Source organism: Pithys albifrons, chromosome 7 (assembly GCF_047495875.1).
Source record: "Pithys albifrons albifrons isolate INPA30051 chromosome 7, PitAlb_v1, whole genome shotgun sequence".
NCBI classification, from domain to species: Eukaryota; Metazoa; Chordata; class Aves; order Passeriformes; family Thamnophilidae; genus Pithys; species Pithys albifrons.
Window position 1 is genome coordinate 47111654 of NC_092464.1, and position 24125 is coordinate 47135778.

Here is a 24125-nt window from a genome sequence, read left to right on the forward strand (position 1 = left end):
GCGTGGCTGGCCACCTCACATCCCTTTGCGAGCAATGGAGAGGAAAGGAACTCTGAGGGCACAGCTTGCCTGACCCATTGGCAGTGCCAGCCAGGCTGAACTGCAGCTCAGAGGGCAGAGGCAAGCTGTGCTCCCAGGAATCCAGCTGTGGGCTGCCATGCTTAGAGGAACCTTGCTGTTGACCTGAATGGATTGGGTAGTAAATTTCGAAAACAAGAAAATAAATGTACAAACCTTTGAGTGTTTACTAAGGCTTTCCCAGCTCCTCCACCATTCTGGGCAGATGAGTCATGGCTTGGCTGCCCTCAGGATTGGGGGAGCTGGTACATCTCTGTGGCTCACCTGCACTCATGTATTTGCTCCTTTCAATGCTTCTTCAGTTATTTTTCTTTATAGATTCATTCACAGGTCTCATAAACATAATGACTGACATCATTTGGCGCTACACTGGCGATTTCATGGCTCCTGATATTGTTTGCAGAGTTGTTCGCTACTTCCAGGTATGGAAAACTCTCCCCTGCATGCCCAAGCTGCTGTGCTTTGTGTCCCCACAGCAGGAAACCCCAAAAATTGCTGTACAGAATTTTTTCTAGCAGTAAAGTGCTAAATGCTGAAAATGTTCATTTAAAGCTGAAACACTTTAATTAAAGCATATTAAATCTTAAATTTTGTAGATAAGGTAAAGGAAAAATACCTGAGTGAATATACAAGGTGGGTTTTTTTGCTTTTTCTCTTTTTTTTTCAGTAAAAGTTTTCAAATATTCCTAATTCAGAGTTCTCGCTGACATCATTTTCTGCAACAAATTTCTCTCACCTGCTGTTTTGTTATGCCTTCTGCCCCAGGTGGTCCTTCTCTATGCCTCGACTTATGTCCTTGTGTCACTAAGCATAGACCGGTATCATGCCATAGTTTACCCAATGAAGTTCTTGCAAGGAGGTAGGAGAAGCTCTGTGCCTTCTTATTACTATGGATATTATTGGAGAGTTTTTTAGTTTTCCAAATTCTTAAACCTTGTTGTGATGAATTATTTATTCCTGCTGTAGCTACATTTGAAATCCATTACAGTTTTCCAAGTTACAAAGGAACTGCGGTTTCAAGATTTATTAAACTCCACTTAGCCCTCAGCAGTTTTTAGAAGTATTGTGTTAGCAAAGAATGAAATGACATTTTTAAAAGTATGGTGGTTTTCATTGCCTTCTTGCACTTTTAGAAGGTAATTATGGGCAAAGCTATCATGTTTACAACTGTACTGACTTTAGGAGCTGTATTGTCTACTTTTTCACATTAAAAAATAACTTGGATGGAGAAGGTGGTACTGAGAATTCATACAACAGTTTACTAAGAATTTCAAAATATATACTGTGTAAGTTTGGATATCTACTGTTTCTTATAACTTCTTCTATTTGTTTTGTTTGGTCTGTTGGGTTTTTTTCAGGACTAAAATATATCCTGACCTCTTAGCAGTACAGTTTAAAGAAAATTATTTCTTCCCTCCAGAGCCAAAGTGGGGCATTTAGTATGCTGCACTGAGTGAATAAACAGAAATAGCAGGTGGGAAGGAACAAGAACAGTTACAAGAACCATGAGGTCTGAAAGATATGCTTTAATGAAAGGCAAATATCATTCTTGTTTTGGACTAATGATGGCTTTTTCCAGGCAGCTCTATTCAGAAGAGCAGACTAATGGTCCTTTCTGGCCTTAAAAACCTATGAATCAACCACAGCTGAGGCAGTGGTGCAGCTCTGGCAGATGTTAAGATCTGAAAACTTCAAATACTTGTGTGAAATTTAACTTCACATTCCCCAGTGTGCAGATCAACTTTTTCAGAGCAGGCAGACTGATATAAAGGTTTCCTCAGTGGGCTTTGGGAAGTGTGGCAAGCTCAGCAGTTCCTGCTGATGTTGTGCCAGGCAAGACAGGTGCTCATAAGCCCACCAGCTGAGTGGGGCAAGCTGAGACAGACCCACCAGCATTTCTTTGTGGCACAGGAAAAGCAGCACTTATTAAATTACTGCCTGGGCACAGTCAAGGATTTGATGGTTCATTTTTGAAAAACACTTTGAAGTTGAAAAAGAACCCACACCAAATCACCTCAAATCTCACCTCAAATCTTCATGAAAGCCTTTTTTTAACCCAGATGCATTTCCTATACCTATACCATAAGGGTTTTTCTTTTGCTTTTAAGACTGGAGAAGAGCAGACATCGTCCCTAGTTGAGGGTACCAGACTCATCAGTTGGGTGAAGCTCTGGGAAGCAGAAAAAGGTCATGAGCACTGACAAAACTTACCTGCCTCCACCAAAGCTTGGCTACACATTGATGGACAAGCAAAGACCATGTTCAAAGGGAAAAAGGAGGCAGCTGTAAATCCAGAAGAAGAATCTAGAGATATATATTTTTGATAGCAACTTTCTGGAATATACATAAAATAATCACCTTTTACACCCAGCTGTGTCTTGGAGAGGTGCCATGTGGGAAGATTTGGAAATGCCCTCTTAGCTATTCTGCAGATAGAAAACAAAGAGTTTTACAAAACTTCATCCTTTGTGATGACACAGAGAAACTTCATGAACAGTTCTCAGTCAACCTGTGGCTAATTAATTTCCAAAATGGAACACTCATCCCCCTGAAATCCTTCAATCAAGAAACAAAAACATTGTTTTTCCTAACTGATTTTAAAAATCATGTTTCCATGTAGCCTTGAAATATCATTTTAGGGAAAAAACCCAAACATTTTGCTTAGAAAATGGCAAACAATTAATTTTTATTTTTTTTTTAATGTGGTTTAGCTACTAGCCTCGAGTCCTGTTAAAAAGCACTTGTAATAATTTGTACTTCACGTGGTTTTTAAGAAGACAAACTTTGACTGTTGAATATTTTATAATTTGCAAGTACATAAACAAGCACAGCAAGTGAAGGATGTGAAAGAAGTTCTCCTTCTACTCCTAACACTTTAACTATGAGGCACCTAATTCTATAATCAAAAGGGTCATTAAGAAAAAATATTAATAAAGATCGAAAGGAAAAGAAACTGAGAAGTCATAATAGAAGATATTTTATGAATATTTCATCATCTTGAAAAGGTATATGCAAACAGCATACAAACTAAACAACAGATGACAAAAGAACTGTAAAGTAAAAGACAAAACCCAAATAGGTGTAAAATGTCCCTGGCATGGCTTTGGGCTGAAAACAGTGCTAAAATCCATCACATCAATGAGATTCTGGAACAACCCGCTCTCTGTGGAATTAAAAGTTTGAAGTGGCACTTTATCAAAAGATTGCAGAGAATCGACATTTTTGGTGGCAGGAAGCAAAGCTCCGTCCTGGGAGCAGAGAGATGTGCACAAAGCCATTGTCACAGCACATGGACAATGGGAGCAGAGCAAAGGGGAAAGTCACATGAAAACATCCTTTAGCAGAGCCAGTGCCAGAGCTCACAACTGAGATTCCCACCCGAATCCTGGGAGTTATTCTTGACCATCCCAGTATGAAAAAGTCTTGAGTTAAACTGCAGTGTTTTTTAAAGGGGAATACTGAGACTGGGTGAATAGAATACTGAATTTCAAAAGCTGATTTATTCCTTTTATAATTGATGTAGTCCTAATTATGTGATTTGTTGGCATTTAGAGCATATTAGAGCAACTATTTAAAAACCCCCAAACCCCAAACTATATTTAAAAAGTCTTCTTGTGAGGCAGCCAATTAATATGAGTCTGATAAAACAAAAATCCAGTTCCCTAAATGCTATCAGTGCCCTGTAAAGCCCTTCAGACTATCAAGGTCATATTTTACCAAACACAGGGGACATTTCAAAACAAGAATAAATGAATATTGCAGGTAATGTTTTAGAAAACACAAAGATACAATACCACTCTTGTCCAGCCCAAATTGCCCACTTCAGTTCAAATTACAGTCATCGCTATACTGTGCAAAAGAAATAATGTATATTATCCAGGTGTGATCTTTTAACCTTAAAAATACACAGGTAGGCCCTACTGAGGCTTGTATTAATGCAGTTTAAGTAGTTAGTTCACATTTGAAGTATCTTTTCTATCAGGAAATATTTTTTTTGAAATTTATTCTTAATATTCCCTTTTGCTAAGTTTATTCTATTATGCTTTGGGAAACTTTACAGTGCTCCTTCGCCTGTGCAATATTTATAGACTTAATCTAACCCTCTCACTTAGGCAGATGTCATCAGAGTTCCCTTAAGCCCTAGATTAGCAAGACCATATTTTGCTGAACATGGGTAGCATTTAAAAATGAGCAGAATAACTAAGTATTTGAAACTGATGTTTTATAAAGCATAAAATTACTTTTTGAATGTTTCACCCACATGCTTTTGTAGTGCTCTTTGAGCTTCAAGGAGGAAAGACGTTCTTCTTGATATGCATAATTTAAAGTGATTTTCTATTTCACACACAATCTTGGGTATTTCTCAGGACAATAAAGTATTTGAACACTAAAGCTTCCCAGATCAAAAAAGCTGTCCCCATCTGTTCCTCTCACAATCTGACTGAGGAGGAATAACTGTCACTCAGAATCATTGCTACTCCACAGATCAGCCCTTTTCCCCCTACACACTTTTTGGCTAGAGCTACCTGGATTTTAGCCAGAAGATGCAGATTTGTGAAAATGAAAGACTTGGGACTTTTTGCTTCAACACACTGATATTTACAAAATCCCATGTGTGCCACCAGGCGTCATCTGGTTTCCCACTTGTATTCCCCACTTGGCAGTGGAGGAGGCCAGAAGTCAAATGGAAGCAGTAGCCCAAACCTGATGGGCATTTTGGGATCCTTCAGCTCCTATTTTTCACCCTGAGGTCTATTAGAATGTCCTAGTGGATGTCTCTTGTAGCAGATAAAACAGGGCTGGGCAGTTGAGCACAATCATCTGCCATATCTCATGGTTAGCAGTCCACTCTTGTCATGGCTTGGACAAGTGGTCGTCAACAGGAGGTGGGGTTTGGTCTCCACCATGATACAGAGAAGTGCAGGAGATGCCCAGACTCCTCAGGATCACATTCTTTGGGACAGTGAAGTTGCAGCTGAAGTTAAAGGCAGCTGGTTGTGCAGTCCTGTTCTGATCCTGAACGGAAGCATATTTTTTCCTGATAAGAAAAGTTTTGCAATCTTTCTCATTTCAGGGTGCATGAATAGGCATGCAGTAGGGCAGTCCCGCAGTCCTTTACACCCATTCATGATGTTCTCTTGGTAGCATAGAGGAACCATTGACATTTTGTGTTTCTCACTTGCTGACCCTGACCTGTGCCTTTCTCATAGCATTTCAGATTCAATAGGTCCCAAACATCCTTAAATAAAATTTGTACAATACAAGCCCACTATGACATGATTATTTACCATGAGAAAGAGATGAAATCCCCATTTTCCTTAGCAGTCTTTTCAGCATCAGCCAGCTGCAGATTAAAATTCCCCTTCTTCACACACCATTTCCTCCTCCTCCCTGCCTTCCTGTCAGTACTGCTACAAAGGTTCGCTCGCACCAACAACCCCATTAACACTGTCTGTTTGACTCTGTTGCACAGAAAGACAGGCGAAAGTGCTTATTGGAGTGGCCTGGAGCCTCTCTTTCCTGTTTTCCATACCAACTCTGATTATTTTTGGGAAACGGCAGCTCTCCAATGGGGAAGTGCAGTGCTGGGCTCTCTGGCCTGATGACTCCTACTGGATACCCTACATGACGGTGGTGGCTTTCCTGGTGTATTTCATTCCTCTGATCATTATCAGGTAAGCCTGAGCCTCAATCAGAAAGCGTATGGTGAAAGCTGTCAAGTGTGCAATCAGCTTAATGCCTTAATTTCCACTCATTCATTGCAATTTCACTTCCATACCTGCTGTATAGCTGCTTCATTTTTTATCATATAATACACAGGTCCCTGTACTTGCCCTGGGTGTTCTCCATGTAGTATTAACAGTCAGAAACATTTTCTCTGAAAAAAGGAAGGCATCTCCAAGTGTGTCCACTTATCTCCCCAGCTTCAGGCTTGAAAGATAGCTTTATAAATCCAGTATGAATATCTATTATTACAAAACAATTTTAATAGAAGTACAGGAAACTACTCTTAACATTAATTAAACTAAAATTAAACTGAAGTGCTCTCAAGCTTTACAGTACTAGACAAGTGTTGCTTCACCAGGATCGGAAAGAAGCCTTCAAGCAGTTGAAGTTGCCAACCACTTCTAAAAGAGATAAAAATACAATTCTTCCTATTTTGTAATGGAAAACCTAAGCTGCAAATATTTGAGACTGATTTGCCCCAAATCACAAAGGCAATCTGCAGAAGAATATATTTTAAACTGAGGTCAATCAGTAACCCAGATTGTGCTTAGCAGTCAGTGAAGTTTATTACCTCCCTCTAGGGCACTGTCATTAGCTGCTGTTAAACAAAAATTATCTAGCCATGAGGTGCTATCAACACAAAGGAGAAGAAAAAATCTGATGTGGAAGGGGAGTGAGGCTTCTTAACTGCCTCAAAAGGTTGCCAGTGGCAGTAACTTGTTCTCTGAGCTCTTATCTTTCTTGCCTTTTTTTTTTTTTATCTTTCAGTAGCAAGGTTACAATAGGATTTCTTGGTAGCCATCTCTTCTTGTTAGTGGCAACGAAGACTTGCTGGAACTCGTTTTTTCCCCACATAATTTGACGACAGGCTGTTTGGATTCTGAGAGAGGAATTATGTTTACATGTCCCTTGGATATACCTCTTGGTCCATCTGCTTTTCCAACCAATGATGAGCCATGAGTCTCCATTAGCTTCCTGCTCATTAACACCCTGAGTGAGAGTGGAGTGGGGAATGGAGGGAGGTGACCTTTTCCAGGGGTTGACAGGACTGGCTACAAAAGCTAAATGCCTCAAAGTTTCTTACTGTTTTATCATGAAGATTAAGTTCTGCAGCTTTCAAGGGAAACAAGTTTATCATTGATAAAATCAAAACCATGTAGTGTTTGGAGTCTTCCAGCTGAGTTTTTGATACAGGTTCAATATGCACCAGTGTTGCTCACTGGAGAGGAGGGATGATTGTAAGATGTCAGTTTGCTAAACTTTCAATTTTTGTGCCACTTTACACAGATAGAATAAACAAAATCATGAAAATTCTTGTTAAAGAAAGGACATGATAGCAATAGAGAAAAACTACTCTGAAGTTTTCCAATAACTCTTCCTTTCTAGATAGGAAGAGATCTAGATCTCTGTACTTTGAGCCATCTCTTAAAGCAACCTAGTTTTAAATAAACAAAAAATATTCTTGAGAATATGTAAGCAGAAATGTGGGTAGATCTGCAGACCAGCACTAGAAGCAAAACCAATAAACATACACTGAACAGACAAAAAGCAATTTAAGAGTGGAAAGAAATGGCACTAGAAAGCCTTGAGGCTGGCTGTTGCTGTGAGAGGGGTTCCTTTATGAGCTTTCTCAAGTACCCAGCAGTGAGGAAGTTCTAGCCAGCATCTCAAGTGTTTTAGGGAACAGATCCACAGCCTGTCCAGTTACCAGTCATTCCATAGGTGTGTGAAACATCTCTTTCCCACTCAAACATACAGATTTGCATGCTTTCTATTACAGACCATACCATATATACTTGTTTGACAAGACAAGGCAAGCTATAGAGCAACAAATATTTCAGAGCTGTTGACATCATGCTCCCCTCCTCCCTGCCAAAGGAAGATATTCAAACCAGATCAGCTCTCTGACTTGCTTTACAGTAAATCCCCAGAAGCAAGAAGGTGATGAAGACATGAGGGGAAAGGGAAACTGGCATTTCAGGAGATTGCCCTGACAGCTGAGACATGAATAAAACATCCTAAATTTTTTTGTGGCTTTAACCTTAAGCAACTTTCACACAAGAAGTTTATGGCAGGAGAGGGACTTAAAACACCGGCCTTGGAGCCAGGGGCAGCACAGAGCCCATTGTCTGCCCAGACACATCTCTGGTTTCAGTGTATATTAATAAAAATGCTCCTGTGTCCATGCCAGCAGAAGGCAGATTTTTAACAGGTCCTAAGTGCTGTTTGGCACTAGGAGGAAAGAAAGGGAGTGGTGTAGGGAAAAACTTTTTTTGTACCTATTTATTTCTAGTTGTCAGTGATACCATTTTCTACAGAAAAAGAGTATTATCATCAGGACAAGGTCAACAGAGACATTATGAAAAAATGCCATGCAATTTGGAAAGAAATGACTATTTTTTCAGAACATTTTTTAAAGTCTCAAGCATACAAGTGAAGGTTGCAACTTCCCACCTGATGTAACTGTAAAACATCTGTTACAGCCTGAAGGTGTGACATCCATTTTGTTAAAAATTATTGGCAGTCCAGGAGTTTAAAGCTAATCCACCTGGTGTGGCTGCAGCATACAAATACTCTGGCAACAGTTTGTGGCTCAAGAACAGGAGAGCTGACTGTTAACATCTGCAGGGACTCAGTTTCTCTGCAAAAGTTTTGTTCCACCCCATACTTTCAGATGTACAGTGGGTTTGATGATAAATGAGACACTATTTCATAAGATGAAATAAGAAATAAGATTTCATGAGATACTATTTCATAAGAGAGAGATCACATACATTCTATTTATGTGTTACTCTGTTAAGAAATTAGTTACCAAAATGAAAGGCATTATTTAGTAAATGAAGGAAGACATTTTGTGATTTATTTTTTAATGACCTTTAGCTGAAGGTGTTATCTAAAAAAAGGCCACAACATAACGATGAAGGAAAGATCCATGAATGTGCAACTGAATAATCAAGGATGAGTATCTAAGAAGTAGTGAATACATATCATCAAGCAGAAGCCAAAGCACACACCACGCTTACTGAGGAAATGAGGCAGGGTGCACACAGGGAAAAAAATAAAACCTTTTCTGCAAGATTTCATATTGTTTGCGCAGCTACTTTATTTTCTCTGCCGAAGCACTCTAATTTAGCTGCATGGCAGGTGCCTGATGCAATGTGGGACACTAGCTGGCAGAGTTAATTCTTAATTAGTTCTGCTGCCTGAATCTGCTGAAAACCTAACCTCTAGAGCAAAGCAGTTCACTGATGACAGCACTTTTTTTCTGGTGCTGTTCATCTGAAGTGCATACAAAGGATAAAATCTCACTTTTCAGGTGCAGGACTTAATTCCACACTAGATACGCTGCTTTGGCTGAGCTGTTTTCACTTGTTACAGTCCAGACACCATCATCTTTTAAGCTTCTCTCATCCATCCCTCAGCTCTCTCAGTAGAGCTGATTTCACATGTTCCTGACAGCCTTCAACTAACTCACAGGGGCTGTGCTATTCATACCACTGCAGCCCATGGAATGAATTATTTAGCTGATAACCTTATACTCAGTCTGGAAAACCCTTCCACTGACAAGATAAACCCCCAAAATGTGGTGGGAGAAAATCCTATATATTTCAAGCCAAAACTAGAAGAAAACATTCTGTCCCGACCCCTCTATTTTCATTTTTTTTCAAATGTATATTTTAAAAGATTATTTATGAAGAAAACTGCAAGACTCTGAAAGATTTAAATACTTGTGGGGTCTATTCCTACCAGTTCACAGCTGGGAAATCAGCAATCAGTTATCAAACAGCTTGTGGGTTTTTGGCAAGTTGTTTTCATCTGATTATAATACAAATGAACAAGACCTGAATAATAAAAAGAGAATGAAAAGCTACGATTAGTAGTTTTAACCCAAGTGTGTGGTTATCTGTGAGAGCTGAGAAAAGGGAATAATATTCGTTCTTTTCACGTAAAATCTTTCCTTGTCCTCACTATCTCAGTGTTGTACAGGGAGAGACACAGATCCTGCATCAGCTATTTCTTTACAGTGCTTAAAAATTTAGCCTGTTCCCTCTTATTTACATTATTCTACCACTTTTTCTGCAGTTGATGTTGTCAACCTACCAAACCCCGGCAAATTTAGAAAATAATAATTAGGGAACCTACAGTAATTAGTTCTCTCCTATTCTGGGACAAGTGTCATCAGCTATAACCAAAGCCTTTTCTCCTATACCAAAATACACCAAAAAAGCTTAAATGGTATTTGTGATAGTTGGAAACCTCTGGGCCATTGCTGAGCAGAGGTTAGATTTGGGTCAAATCAAGGTTACACACTGCTCTCCTGCAAATATTTGCACCTGGGCCCCTCAAATCCTGTGATGGGGAGACAGGAGAGCTACTGGGTTTCTATTCTGTATCACTACTCTGTCAAAACATAATTATATTCTGGCACTTGAGCACTCAGAAACACAGAGCATTTTTAGCTGTTATTCATGATTGCTAAATATATTTTTATATTTTTGTATTATAAATGTAATACGTAGGCATTTATCTAATATAATTGCAAATTCATGTTTAAAAAAAAAATGCTAAATCTCCTCTTGAAGCACAGAGGAAAAAATATCCATCTGCTGTTTAAAATCTAAACTCCAAAGAGAACATTTGCTTTGGAGCAGCTGAAAAATAATTAGAAGAGAAAAACCAGAATCAGCTAAAAGGAAAAATATGGAATTAAACCCAAGGCATTGCAATGAAATAAAAAATAGATTAAATAAAAGGTATTTCTCTGAATTAAATCAAATAAAGAGACTAGAAATGCCTTTATTAAAAATACCAAAGGTCATTTCTTGAGCTTGACTCAGTAAGCACATTAGTTTTTGCCTGCAATTTCCATTTCTAAATAACAAAGCCTCAATCTTGCACATATGTTCTTATATCTGCCCATCTCTTCAGTTACCCTTTACACATGCCTGCAATGGTTTGTTCAGATGAGATTACATATGCCTTTTTTCTTTAGATAAACAGTGTTGTAAATTAGCTACCATAAAATAAAGCAGCTGCATCACTTTGCACAAGTAAAGTCTAAGGAACAACAGGCAATGTCGGATGACAAATACAAGCCAGGCAGTTTACATGCACTTTTTGCCACAGTAAAGGCTCATTCTACTAGAAAATACTGAGGCTGGGTGGGATGCTGTCATAATGCAATTATTTACTTGAAATAAAAAAATCTGTGTTTAAAGAGGAGGCAGATCAATAACTCCTATGATTGTTAAAACCAATACATAGCTTTACGAGAACACTTTTTTTTTTTTAAAGCGATCTATGAATTAAAAATAAAGATGGGGTGGGACTATTCACAGTAGCATTTGTATGACTAACCTTAAGTTACAAATTTATCTAAACAAAGAGTGCTGTAATTGCCAATGAGACTTAGTAAACAGCATCATAAACTAATAACATGAAATGGTGAAAATGGATCTTAGCCCTTCAGAATTTGGATCAAGCTAAATTGTTTTTGGAGATGCAAAGAATTTCATTTTCTGAGATACCTCCATAATGTGAGCCATATTCTTGTATTTTCCTGCCACCTCTCCAGATATGCATTTTATCAGGGATAGAAAAACTGTCACAAATTCAGATGAACAGCATGTCCTTTCTATCCTGTTGTCTTCAAAGCCTGAGCATTTCTCAAAATGGCTTGGATGTATTTTCCATTCAGGTTTGATTACTCCATGATGAGTAGTACCCTTTCATTAGTCTCACCTAAAAATAATGGGCCACAAGAACTCATAGAGTATTTTCATACCACAGTGTGCATTAAAATGACTGCAGCACAAGAAACCTCAGTGAGGGCTGGAAGACCACGGCACTCTGCACTTACAGACACAAAGAAACTTGACAACTTCTGGACTTAAAGAACTGTACATCACATCTCCCAGGGCTTTTGGTGGAGACAAAGGCAAGCAGCAGGCAGGCACATTACAGGGGTTGGAAAACGGGTTGCAGCAAATTGCATCATGTACTTTTACATCTTGACAGTGAAGGCTGTGCAGCTTGACATGCAGAGGAAGGGAACAGAGATTAAAATTAAGTCAGAAGGGTGCAGACCATTGCCAAACATCCCTCTGAATACCAGTTGTCATCTGTTCCCTGCTACTCTTAGCTAATCTGCCACTTCATGCTCCATCAAGTGGGAATTTCTTCCCACCCTGTGAGATTTGACCAACTTTCACATCCTCCTTTAGCTACCTTTTACAGAAAAGAAGGAGCTACAAATGCATTCTGGAAAAAAAAAAAAGTTGTTTTTGCCTTCTAAGAAAAATGCAACTTTTGTTCCATAAGTGTTCTCTTTTTCCTCTTGTGCTTTGAAACACACATGTAGTTGCCTTTTATGATCTTAGGCTTTAGGTGATACATTTCTGGAAACATCAATTTCTTAGCTCCATGCCAAACTGTCATGCCAAAAAAAACCCTGTACCTGGCAAAAGCCATGCTCCAAACAGCCTGCAGCCAAGAGCGCAGGAATTCTGAGGTCAAAGGGAAGGCAAGTGAGGAGTCTGACTTCATTAGTCAATCCTTGTGGCACTTAGCTGGAAGTAGGGAGTCTGAGTATTTTGACAATAGAGTTAGACTCCTTCATCCTAGTGCTCAAGTAACTCTGAATGTGTCCTCCTGGACATAGGCAAGTCTGCATTAAGGGGGGACATTGTTTCAACTACAAATATAAAGGTCAGGCTAGAGATAACAGGCTGAGAAGAAAGTAGAAATGGGACTTTTAAGAGTTGGTTGGAAATTTTTATGAGATTACAGCAATTATCATTATAATACATTCTCATTCATTGGAACAATCAAAGGAGAAATAATACGTGAATTTTCCACCAATGTCAGTACAAAGAAACTCTCAGGTGTATGAGCTGTTAAATAAACAGGCCCTTGAAAAGCCAGGAGATAAAAGGAAAATGTTCGAGTCAGCTGGGAGCCAAACTGGACCTTTGAGGAGATTAAGGAGAGCAAGTTGCAGTCCAGGGCAGCTGCATGCAAACTCCTCACTGGGCAAGGATGCTACTGCTGTGCTGCCCAGCCCAGACCACATGATGAATTTACAGCTCGCACCTACTGAGCCTGGAAACCAGATGGCTCAAACAGAAGGGAAACCTCTGAACTTCCAACAGCTTTTTGAGCACAAATACCACCTTTGCAAGTGTGTCTAGCAATTGATGGTGCTGTAGGACAAGTTCATATATCAGTCTGAAAGGTCTAATAGAATTCATGCCTCTTCTGATAACAAAAATAAACCACATAAAAGTAAGACATATTTTTGCTTCTATAAAGCACCCTGAAATAATGTCCTTAGTGGCACCTTTTTCACAGAAGGACCACTAAAGTTAATTGTAATTAGTTCTCAGACTGCCCCAGATGCTTCAGAGCACTAAGTTGTATTGAAAATGGCAAATGACATCTTCTGTACTGATGCTTGATCGTTTACATCAGGAAAACATGGCAACCTGAGTGCACTAGCTGAAATATTCTTAAGTCATCTTTTGTCTTCCTAAACTAAAAAGGAAAACAACAGTCAAAGGTATGCTGTTGCTTAGTGATTTTAGCTGCATGTTGTGCACATTTGCAGGAGAAAAGGCAGACAGAGCAAGGCCTCATATCTTTTGTATGTAAACTGCTGAAAAGGTAACATCCTCAAGCAGGATGTGGGTTCAAAGAGATCGTCAGCTTGAAGAAATTATTTTTACCTATTTCATAATAAATCAACAGAAGTCTAGATTGGTTATTGCCTAGGGAAAGACCATAACTACCCAAAGTCATTGTGCATTAGTGCACTTTTCATCTTTCTCATGGAAAGTAAATATTCCTCTCTAAAAACACAAATTCTTGCTGATCTAGTTTTGAATCATCTGGTATTGTATTTGTATCATCTGGTGTCCTCCTTGATTTCCACCACAGGACCTTGCCACCCAAAATTGAGCACTGCTATATTTAACTGCATTTCTCATGGAGCTTGCCCCTATCAAATTCCCCAGGACACCATTTTATTCATCAGCTTCATACTCACAAAGTAACACCAAAACAAAAGGGTACATACAGCTAAATCAGGTCCTTCCCTTTGCTTCCCTCATTTCAGAGCTGCTGTCCTGGGGCTGATACTTGGGTGGATTTGGCTTTGGCCAGCTCAAAGTCCCCAAAGAGCTCTTGCCTGTGAGATTTTGGCCAAATCACTGCCTTCCTCTGAGCCTCATATTTATTTGATATCTACAAAGCCAGGACAGCCATAAGGGCTTCTATGGAGAAAACTCTTCAGATCTGCTTCTGGAAAATACTATGGGACAGTCATATCTTACTTATTATTGTTGTTGTCGTTTATTGTTATTATTCCTATGCAGTCCCATCCTCTCTATGAGCTCCTTACACATAGATAAGTGTATTCATAGAGCACAAATGACCAGGATATCTGTAAAATTCACTATGCCTAATAATACCTATGACTCTTTCTCTTCTGTAGTGTCATATACTCAATTGTAATTCGAACCATCTGGATGAAGAGCAAAGCTCAGGCTGTCATCATATCCAGCTGTCCTGGTGAGTCTCAGCATACACGTGACTCCAGTCTCATGATTCAATTCCAGCTGGTCCTCACAAATCTGGGAATGCCTGGACATGAAGTTGTGTTGGGCCCCCATCACTGCAGTGGAAATTGCATTTCTATAATTGCTCATTCATAACTCTTTTCTACATTATTTACTTTCTTTCCTTTTACACTAAATCATCTTTAGAGAAGTAATAGGAAACACCTGTGAGAAAATGATTAAAAAGTAAAACCTTGTTATTCAAGACCTTAGAATTCCTCTTCCTAGATCTTTGTCCATTTCTAGAATAATTATCTTCTAGCATATACCTAGATAATACTTTTACTCTTTTGTCACACGTCCTTACAAGTCTGAATTTTGCTCAAGCTCAGAAATTCCTAGCTATTGAAAACCATATAATGAGCTGAGCCTTCCATCCCAAGACTATAAATACTACAATGCTTCAGGAAGATCTACTCTGCTTTCATTTCCCCTTTTGATTTTGAGTGGCTCAGGTTTTAAGTGTCCAACTTGAGAAGATGGGAGAGTCTGGAATTCAGGAACTATAGAGCTCCTGACTGACACCAGGGAAGAATGGGACTATGTATTCCCATTCTGCCTGCCAAGGTACACACTGACACATCCACACACCAGCTATTCCCTTACTAGCTGAACTGTTCTTTTTCCAGGTGGCAAAACCTATGCTGGCTACACCAGTCGTGGGTTCATATCAAGGGCAAAAGTGAAAGCAATCAAGTACAGCATTGTAATTATCCTTGGTAAGTGAAAAGCCCACAGCTGGTAAACAGGGAGGATACTGAAATTAGGAAGCTGCTTCTCCTCAGCAACCTTCATCATCTGGAGACAAAGTGCACTAGATGGCTCAGAGAAGGAGCTTTACTTAGATCACTGACTTGCCTTCTGACCTTGTCCTTCCTCCCCTGGTTGATACGCTCCTATTTTAGGCATCTGACATAAGCCTTAAATGAAATTGTCTGCAAAGCCCCTCTTGTGCATTAAGATAGTAAAGAAAAGACAATGTCTAAAAGGAGCAAAGGAAAGGGTCATATCTTCTCCATCCAGACTGCTGAAACCTTTGGCAACTGAGTTGTCTTTTAGGCTTTGAGAGGCATGTGAGCTGCTGGGGTGGTGCAAGGGAGGAGGAGGAGGAGAGGAAAGATGTGGAGCAGTTGCATTTGCTGGCACAGGTGTGTTGCCTGCCGAGATGGAAAGAATGAGCTCTACATTCCTGACTGAGCAACAGATGACTCAGTGCAGGTGCTCTCTGTCTCCCAGGGAAATGACATTATTCTGATTCAATTAGGAGGCTGATATTCTATCTCAATAAATAAAAGCAGCATCACACAGGGCTTGTGATTAGCTGCCAGAGAAATGCAGGAAAGCAACCAGAGCTGTTTACTCCCAAGGGCTGACAATCGTTCCCTGACACTGATAAAGAGACTGCTTCTCTTTCCAATGCTATGCAAAATTCAGATTGGAGAATATTGGGATAATAGCCACTACTGAGGTGCTTAGCTCACTGTGTAGAGGTAGTGTCTGCAGACATGAGAGAAGCTGCTGTGATTCATAATCTTCATAAACCCAAGAACAGCTTCTCTGTGTCTGAACTTTTCTGTGTGGCAATCAGAGAAAGATTTTGTCAGATTCAACTACTATTGCAAGGCCATCAGATGTTAAGAGGTAACATGGATGTGGACCTGGATAATCTTAGGCACCCAAGATCTCCTGATGTACAAACAGGCAACCTAGTGTTCTGCATAGTCAGATCCATATGCTGACACTATGTGTTCCTGTTTTGTGACTATCTGTGCGTAGACACCTCCTCTTGGTTACTCTAGAAAACAGGAGGGGAGTTTCCCTCTTCCTTGCATTTTCAGCGAGTGCTTAGCTAATTGTCAGTGAAGAAATGCTAATTAATGTGATGAGAAACAGGCAGGTCACTCTTCTGTCTCATCTGGGTCAAGAAGAGATGGGTCTAGTTTCACAGTTACCTGTATGTTTGCAACCCAGGTACTTACAGGCTAGTTAGTGAACTGCCTGTCCCAGTATTTCTATGTAAATCCTGAATCATAAGCCTTTGTGAGAAGAGATGACATAAAAATTCATGGACAGACTCATTCCCTATGCCTGCAAATAAAGCTAGATCTGTGACCTTTTTTCCCCACTAGGACCTCTAACCAAAAACAGAGGTTATGAGCAATACAGTCCTCTCTTCCCTTCCGCGAATTCACCTCTCAGTACAGGAAATTAGAGAATATTGCTGCACAGTTCATGTAGACAGCACCTCCAGCCAGCATCCCAAATGACACGTTGGTTTGCTGTAATGCAGTGTAAAAGAGTGTCATTCCTTGCTCCTAGGTGTCTGAGAGCCTTCTTTTAATAGGTAGCTGTGACAGGCAGTGCTGTCACGGAGCAGCACATTAGTTGTGTGTACATTCAGATTGGCTGCTCACTCAGGGGACCATTAAAACAGCACTTCACTATAACTGATGATGCTTTAACTGGCTACCTATTTACCCTTTATGTGTTTTGTAGTGTTCAGAAGTGTCTCAATATGTCTACAGGGAGCATTCTAAACACTTAAAGGAGCACACATAATATATTTTATGGGCATTAAAATAAAAATAAAGACAAATAAAAGCACAATCTAATAACTATTCTCTTAAATAAGATCCCAAATAGGGAGGGGGGTGTGTGCATGAACAAATATTTCTGTGTTATGACAGTCTCTCCATGAGGGTGTGATTACCTCCCTAAATTGCTAAACTATCCAATGTCAAGCTCTTCCTCTCTGTCTCTTCTGCAGCATTTATTCTCTGTTGGAGCCCTTACTTTCTTTTTGATATCCTGGACAACTTCAACATACTCCCTGAGACTAAAGAGCGCTTCTACGCATCCGTGATCATTCAGAACCTGCCAGCCTTGAACAGTGCCATCAATCCCCTCATCTACTGCTTCTTCAGCAACCGCCTCTGCCCCCCTTTCGAGTATTGCTCCTTTACTGTCCCTCTGACTACCCCCTAAGAAGGGAGGGAACACAAAAGAACAGCCCTAAACTGACTAACTATTTTTGTCTGGTTTAATTCTGACCATTCCTTATTTTTCACAGGGAAAGAAGAACTCAAAGGCTGGGAGGGACTTCCCGGGAAAGGAGTGATGGAGGGCAGGAGATGCAGGTCCTGTCCAAACCAGAATACATCTAGCACAGACGATGCTCTGCAAAGCCATGCTGGAACCTGTACCGGAGAAAACAGAGGTTCCCCACAAGCCTTGTGCATTATGAAATGGATGGACAATGACTGCAAAAAGCCCACACCTTGTTGCTCTCTCTTGTGTACCTTACAGCACATATATTTTGGATTGGCACTGCAGCTTCACCAGCTGCACACTGCCAGTACCAAACTCAGTACAAGGGGTTTGCATGCCTCTGCTGTGGGGCTTCATCTTAGCCCTCTGCTTAAAGAAAGATGTAATCTTCATGTGCTCTAAACAGGAAAACAAAAGAAAAAAAAGAAAAAAGTAAATGGTGTCTAGTCACAGTCATCTCTATTTTCCAGGAGTCACTAAAAGCCATCTACTGTACCATCTGGCTCATAGAGCTGATAGAGCTTTTACAAGTAATTACAGAACAAGGATCTTAGTTACAATGAAAACACAGGCACTTTTCCAATGAGAACACACCACTGTCACTCTTATATCTGGTTTTATACAGAACCACTTGCAAAGTCGTAGCCAGAGAAGATGGGAAAGAAGGGATGGGTTACTGCCTGCTGCATCTCCTGGCCCAGCTTCTCAGCTCACCCCAGCCACACCATCTCCGTAGCTCTTCCTCCCCTTCCAGTGTGGTATTTCCATGCTGTGCTACCTTGGCACATCAGTGGTACCCCAGGGTCCCAGCAGGGCTCCACGTGACACACCTGGACAGTTGTTTATTTCTGGGCTAATAATGAAGTGTTTTCCAGCCCCTCCCAGAGCCCATGGTGCATCCCATGGGCACATCCTTACTTGCCTCTGAGAAAAAGGCCCTGAGCAGTCTTTCCAGGACCCTATAGAGGGCATTTCATCAGCACAGATCAATCTCGTCACCCACACAGCAGCATTTCCCTATCCCGTGCTCTGTGCAAAACATCCCTGTCGCTTAAACCTTGCAGGGAATCACACTCATCTTTGCACAAACTCAGAGTTAGAAAAAGACCCCAGTGAAACCATAACACTCAAATTGCATTTAGAAAAAATTATCTGTTGATGGTCCGGTCTTGTAAACTCGTTGTCAGGTTCACACAGCACCATCCGTCAGGCAAAGCTTTGCTGCACAGCACCCAAGCAGCTGGGCATCCCCTTCCATCAACCCTCAGGGCATCCTCCCACCAGACTGTTCTCAAGTTTAAGGAGAAATTTCTCATGCAGGTTCAGTGGGTGGGGAAATGATATTAACTCAAATGCTCATTTTACTACAAGCCAGTGTGTGATAATACACTCTCACCAGCTGTATGGCAAGTGTATTTTTATACTCTCAGTAAAAAATTATTCTTACTTAAATGGAGTCAATTTTAAAAAAATTATTATTATTATTATGATCCTTTGCAATGAGTTTGTTCCCTACAAAACAAGAACCAAAAAAAATTTATTTGTAATTACCTATGTTACAAAAATACTTTTTCCTAAGTAGAAGATACATAAAACTGTGGGACTTTATGTTCTTAGGAAAATAAATAAGGGAGCTTTTTTATTACCATGAAGTTCTGTTACTTAGACTCTATGTCTAAATTTTAGTAACTGCTTAATTAAAACTATAAATCTATACCAGCCCTTACAGCAGCCACTTTGGATAGAGTGTATATAAGAACTAGACAACATTTTTTTCCCGGGGGTGTGTAATAACTTTCCCAAAAGTGGACTGCTTGGTTTAAGCTTCATAGTGATATAGATTGTGGGGTTTAACTTTTTCATCTGATACATATACACTGGTCACCTAAATTTGAACAATCAATACAGTTTGTAGATTTAATGCCCAGAAATCAGATGACATTTCTGAGCAGCACTTTGATTTGCAAATTTAATATGATTCAATCCCACTAAAATTTACATTTATATATTATTCAGTGTGGTCACCACAGGAGTTATCCCATCTAAATTAAACATATGCATGAATTAATGTAGAACTCTAGACTTAAATGAAGTAATTATCCATTTGTTTTCAAATAAACAGCTTTTTGTTTCCTTTATTGTTCTATTATGTACCATTTATTTGTTGTTCATATCCTTTTTCTCTGGACACGATTGTGATGCCTTTCCTCATATGAGTATCTTTCAATTTAAATGACCTCACACTGCTTTTGTCTATATCACTTCCGAGTGCTTAAATACGGAAATAAATAATTCATTTTATTTTCTATCCCTTTCTTACTGTGCATTAGATGAGATTTTACTACATTTTTATATTCTCTATATAATCTGTTGTAAAGCAACAGAAAAAGCTGAGTTTTTCCCCTAGTCTGGAAAACACTTGCACAGCCCTGCTTTGTCTCTGGGGACAGAGATTTAGGGAATTTCATCTGACTCCATTAGGTAGGTTCCTTATTCCACGTCTGCAACTCTCTCTGTATCTGTGGGCTGTTTAGTTGCTTAATGGTGTCGAAGTTGTTCCGACAGACCTCACCCCCATGAGGAGAAACAGCAAAAACCATTGTTGAGGTCTGATTGTGCAGAGAGGGAGTCTGAACACAACAAGAAGAGGGCACCCAGCTGACTTACCCATGACAACCCAGGAGGAGCTCTGCTTTTCAACAGCTTTAGCACTTCAGGAGGCATCTGTGAAATCCTTCTGACATTCCCACAGCAACCAGAAATATTTATATGCATGACTGTTAGGACACAAAATCACATATAATAATAAAGTCCTATATGATTATAGATTCCCAGGAAGCATGAAAAATCAGATACTCATACCTCAGAGAAGTCACATCAAACAGCATAGGACTAGGGTACTTTTCAAACTCACACTAATTCAGGAGAATAGAAAATGTGTGTTTTTAACATCAGTTTCAAATAAAATCTAAATGAGAAAGCAGTTTTACTTGCTTTGGGATTTTTTTTGCAATTTAAAGTTCAATTCTCTAACTTGAGATTTCCATCTGTTGCCAAAAGAGTAAAGCAGTATTTTGCTTTTAACTTGGTTTTGCCTTTGAAATTCTGTCTTCTCTTTTTATTTCTACTTTGGAAAAAACTAATACAAGGCAGCAAAATTCAACATTCCACATTGCAAGCACTGAAGAACAGCAAAGTAAAAGTCTACCTAGAAACACGTTTCACCTTCCTGCACACTGCTGACTCAGTGCTTAGAGGTGCAGATATTACCAGTCAAAGAAAAATAAAAAAAGTAGCCACTACTTGGTTGTTTGTGGGTTGGAGTCTCTTTTTGAAGGATATCTTTCATGGAAAAATAATTACGCTTTCTGAGATTACACAGGATGATTTGACTTCCACAGAATAAGAAAAAAAAAGAATTCCTACCCATTTCTAAGACTTACAAGTCATGAATGAATGAATGAAGGTCCATACTCTACAAGTTATCTAGACATTAATTATGAATTGTTCTAGTAGGGATCAGGCACATGCACAACATCATAGAAGAGGACTTAAACAATATACTTTTAGAGTATAAGCAATTGCAAGCACTAGTCCCGTACTAATAACAGTCTCTAAGGACACATAAGCAAAAGTAAAAGCAAATCTAGCATTTATTTTAGTCCAAACCCTAGCACCGAATACCAGAAATCTTTATGTCTATTCAGTTTTCATATTTTCTTGACATTACAAGATGCAGGATATTGGGAAAATCCTCTCTCAAACCCCAGGCACCTACGAAAAACACAGGAAAAATAACTCAACTAAAAAACCCACAACATTTTCAAACTGACTTTGGCAAAGAATTTATCAAGATATGAGCATTTTGCAGTAACTCTGAGCTAACTGAGAATAGCCTCATGGCACTTTCTACAAGGAATACTTGCTGATAAGATGCCTCGAGTTCTACATCCCTTCAGAAAGCCTTAATTCACCATTGTGCAGATATGTTTCAGACAAGAACCCAGAAGGCATCTCACTACTTGCCACTTCACCTAATGCCTCACAAGGACTGCATGGACTATTCAGAAATACTTGATGGAAACAGAACAACTACAAAACAAAGAAATTGCAGAAAGTGCCACATATAGACATATGTATAGATACAAACAGAGAGAGAGAGAGAGAGAGAGAAAGCGAGCAAGAGAGATGCTGTGGGCACAAGTGGCTTTTGTCAGGAGACATTCCACAGATAAAAATAAACTAGGGTGAAGAAGCTGTCTCTACCTTCCAACACCAAGCTTCATTCTTACATGACGAGAGATTTTAGTTTATTCATCAACTTTGAGAAATATGATTAATTTGTGCAGTAAATGCAATTTTTAGTGAAAGGTAAAATATGTTCCATTTCCCCTAGCAAACTGTAATTTATTTTACACAGTGCTTAATTTAGATAAGCATTATAGCTGAATGGTTCATTAGATAATCTTTTGTCATGTTTGATGGCATCTTATTCTGAATATGCATCAAATATGGGGGTAGAGGGTTAGGCATACAAACACATGCATGAATTTACAAATAGACGTTGCTAATTCCTTAGAGTTGTTTATGGTGGTACATAATTAGAAGCTTAGTTGTCAGTGTAGACTCAAACAAGCCAAATGAAAATGGGTTAAAACTCAGCAACTTTAATAAACTCAATAAAAATGAACAGAGTTTGAGGCATCACGCAGAAAAAAACTGGATGAACTTTAGGATCCAAATAGCAGAAATGTAATGAAAGGTACCACACTGTGTGCTAATAATCAATTACATCAATTATGAGAAATTCTCTTATGAATTGGGAGCTCATCAGCTGGAAATATCTGAAGAGAAGAAAGCCTTGAGCTGGTTATTAACACTGCCGCAGCCAGTGGGGTCAGGAGACTAATATGAACCTAGAATGTATCTGGTACAGCATTTGTTAGAAGAGCTAAGGCTGTACCAGTGTCACTGCTGCTATCTGTTGAGAGCACTCTGTGAGAAAGAAGAGAAAATATGGAAAAGAATAACCTGAGATTTCGGCTTCTTGGGGCTGATAATATGGAAAGCTGAAAAACAGTGTTTCTGATGCCTGTTAAATCCATAATGTCAGTGGGTAAAGGATGAAAAGGAAAAAACTTACTTAAAAGTACATAAATCCTTGATGAACCCTGCCCCCTGAAATAACCTCACCATGAATAACTTTGAATAAATTCAGCTGACAGAATGATCAGCCTGCCCAGACCTTATTGCATGGGTCAGGAACAAGATTTTTGGTTATAAGAGAACCCTTCTACTTAGTGCTATGGCTGTTAATTGAGATCTAAATCCAAGGCAAGGCAAGACAGGACTTTCTGTGAAAGCTCTGCAGGGGGACCAGGAGCTGATGCCGCTCATTTTGGATCCTGCTAATGGCCATGCCTTTGCAAAGGTGCAGTGAGGAGATCTAATATGAAGAGTGTCAGAAGGGACTTTTATTTGGAGAGATTATATCTCCCAAGTCAAGCTGAGAGAGCTGGAAAAGCCAATGAACTTTCAGGCATGAACATGCGCTCCCCATTGCTGCCCTGCCAACTCACATCACAGGTTTCAGGGAAGTACAAGGTAGCAGCTGGCCTTTTGGCTTGTGTTCAGACTTCCAGGCTGAGATCAATACTGACGATAGCAGTTATACAAGCATTACTCTTTGAAGTAGAATCCTCTCTTCTCTTTGCCCAAGACACTCACAGTGTTTGGTCTCATATGCCAGCCTCATGTGGGAGCAGCAGCCGACAGCTACACTGGGGGCTTGCAGACAACCTGGGTCCCCTCACCAGTACCTGGTTCCCATTCTACCACCCACACATGCTCATGGTTTTACAAAGAGGCTACTAAAATCCTGTAATTGGGCATACATTTATGCATGAAGTGATTGCAGAACTGCACCTTCTGGGCAGGAAAGACTAATGCCTAGAGGGAAAAATTCTTGTAGCTGTAAATTGAGTAAAGTGTTCTAGACTTAAAGGATTTGGGTCCCTTAAATGCATTACATGAGCAATTAAAGAAAAGTCAGACTCCCTTGATCATGCTAAAAGGTACTTTATGTAGCTACCAGGGAGTGAAAAGAGACTTTAAAGTGATCAAGCAGCAAAATATCACCAAGTCCCTTTTGGATCTCATGGCTTAACCTTCTCATTTGGGAGGGAACGATTACTGCAAGAGAGTTTTTTAAAGCCTAGACAGGGGAATTGCTGATTTGTATATATGTAATGGATGTGGAAGAAGCATGCTCTGTTTTAATATGGCACCAGAACAATTAAAAGGTGACTCAGGACTGTGGTGTTGAGAAGTCCTTGAGAGAGTTAGCACTGCTCAACAGCAACCAAAACAACAATGTGTTATCAATATTATTCTCAAACTGAATGCAAAATACAGCACTCTACCAGCTACGAAGAAATTACCTTTATCCTAGCCAAAACCAGGACAAGCTGCCTTTGCTTTCACATCCCCCTGTAGCTCCTCTCCTCCTTCCCAGTTTATATTCCCTCCCACACCAAGATTTTCATATGGTTTGGGGTTTCTTATTGATTCTGGTAAAAAGTCTGTATTTTTAGGAAAAAAGAAGAAGAGAAAGAAATTTCATGCCAATGAATCTAGTCTGATTCTGGAGTTTTCCTA

The 24125-nt window shown here is 39.7% G+C and overlaps 1 protein-coding gene across 1 annotated transcript in view; it reads left to right on the forward strand.

Annotated features, from left to right (window-relative positions):
• Nucleotides 1–17596, forward strand: part of NPSR1 (neuropeptide S receptor 1) — a 56096-nt gene extending 38500 nt beyond the window's left edge. Inside the window, exons 3-9 of the mRNA XM_071560476.1 lie at nt 397–500; nt 844–937; nt 5552–5753; nt 14297–14373; nt 15050–15139; nt 17188–17368; nt 17491–17596. Coding sequence (XP_071416577.1) covers nt 397–500; nt 844–937; nt 5552–5753; nt 14297–14373; nt 15050–15139; nt 17188–17368; nt 17491–17584 — 842 coding nt within the window. The 3' untranslated portion in view covers nt 17585–17596. The remainder of the gene's footprint in view (nt 1–396; nt 501–843; nt 938–5551; nt 5754–14296; nt 14374–15049; nt 15140–17187; nt 17369–17490) is intronic.
• Nucleotides 17597–24125: the final 6529 nt, after the last annotated feature.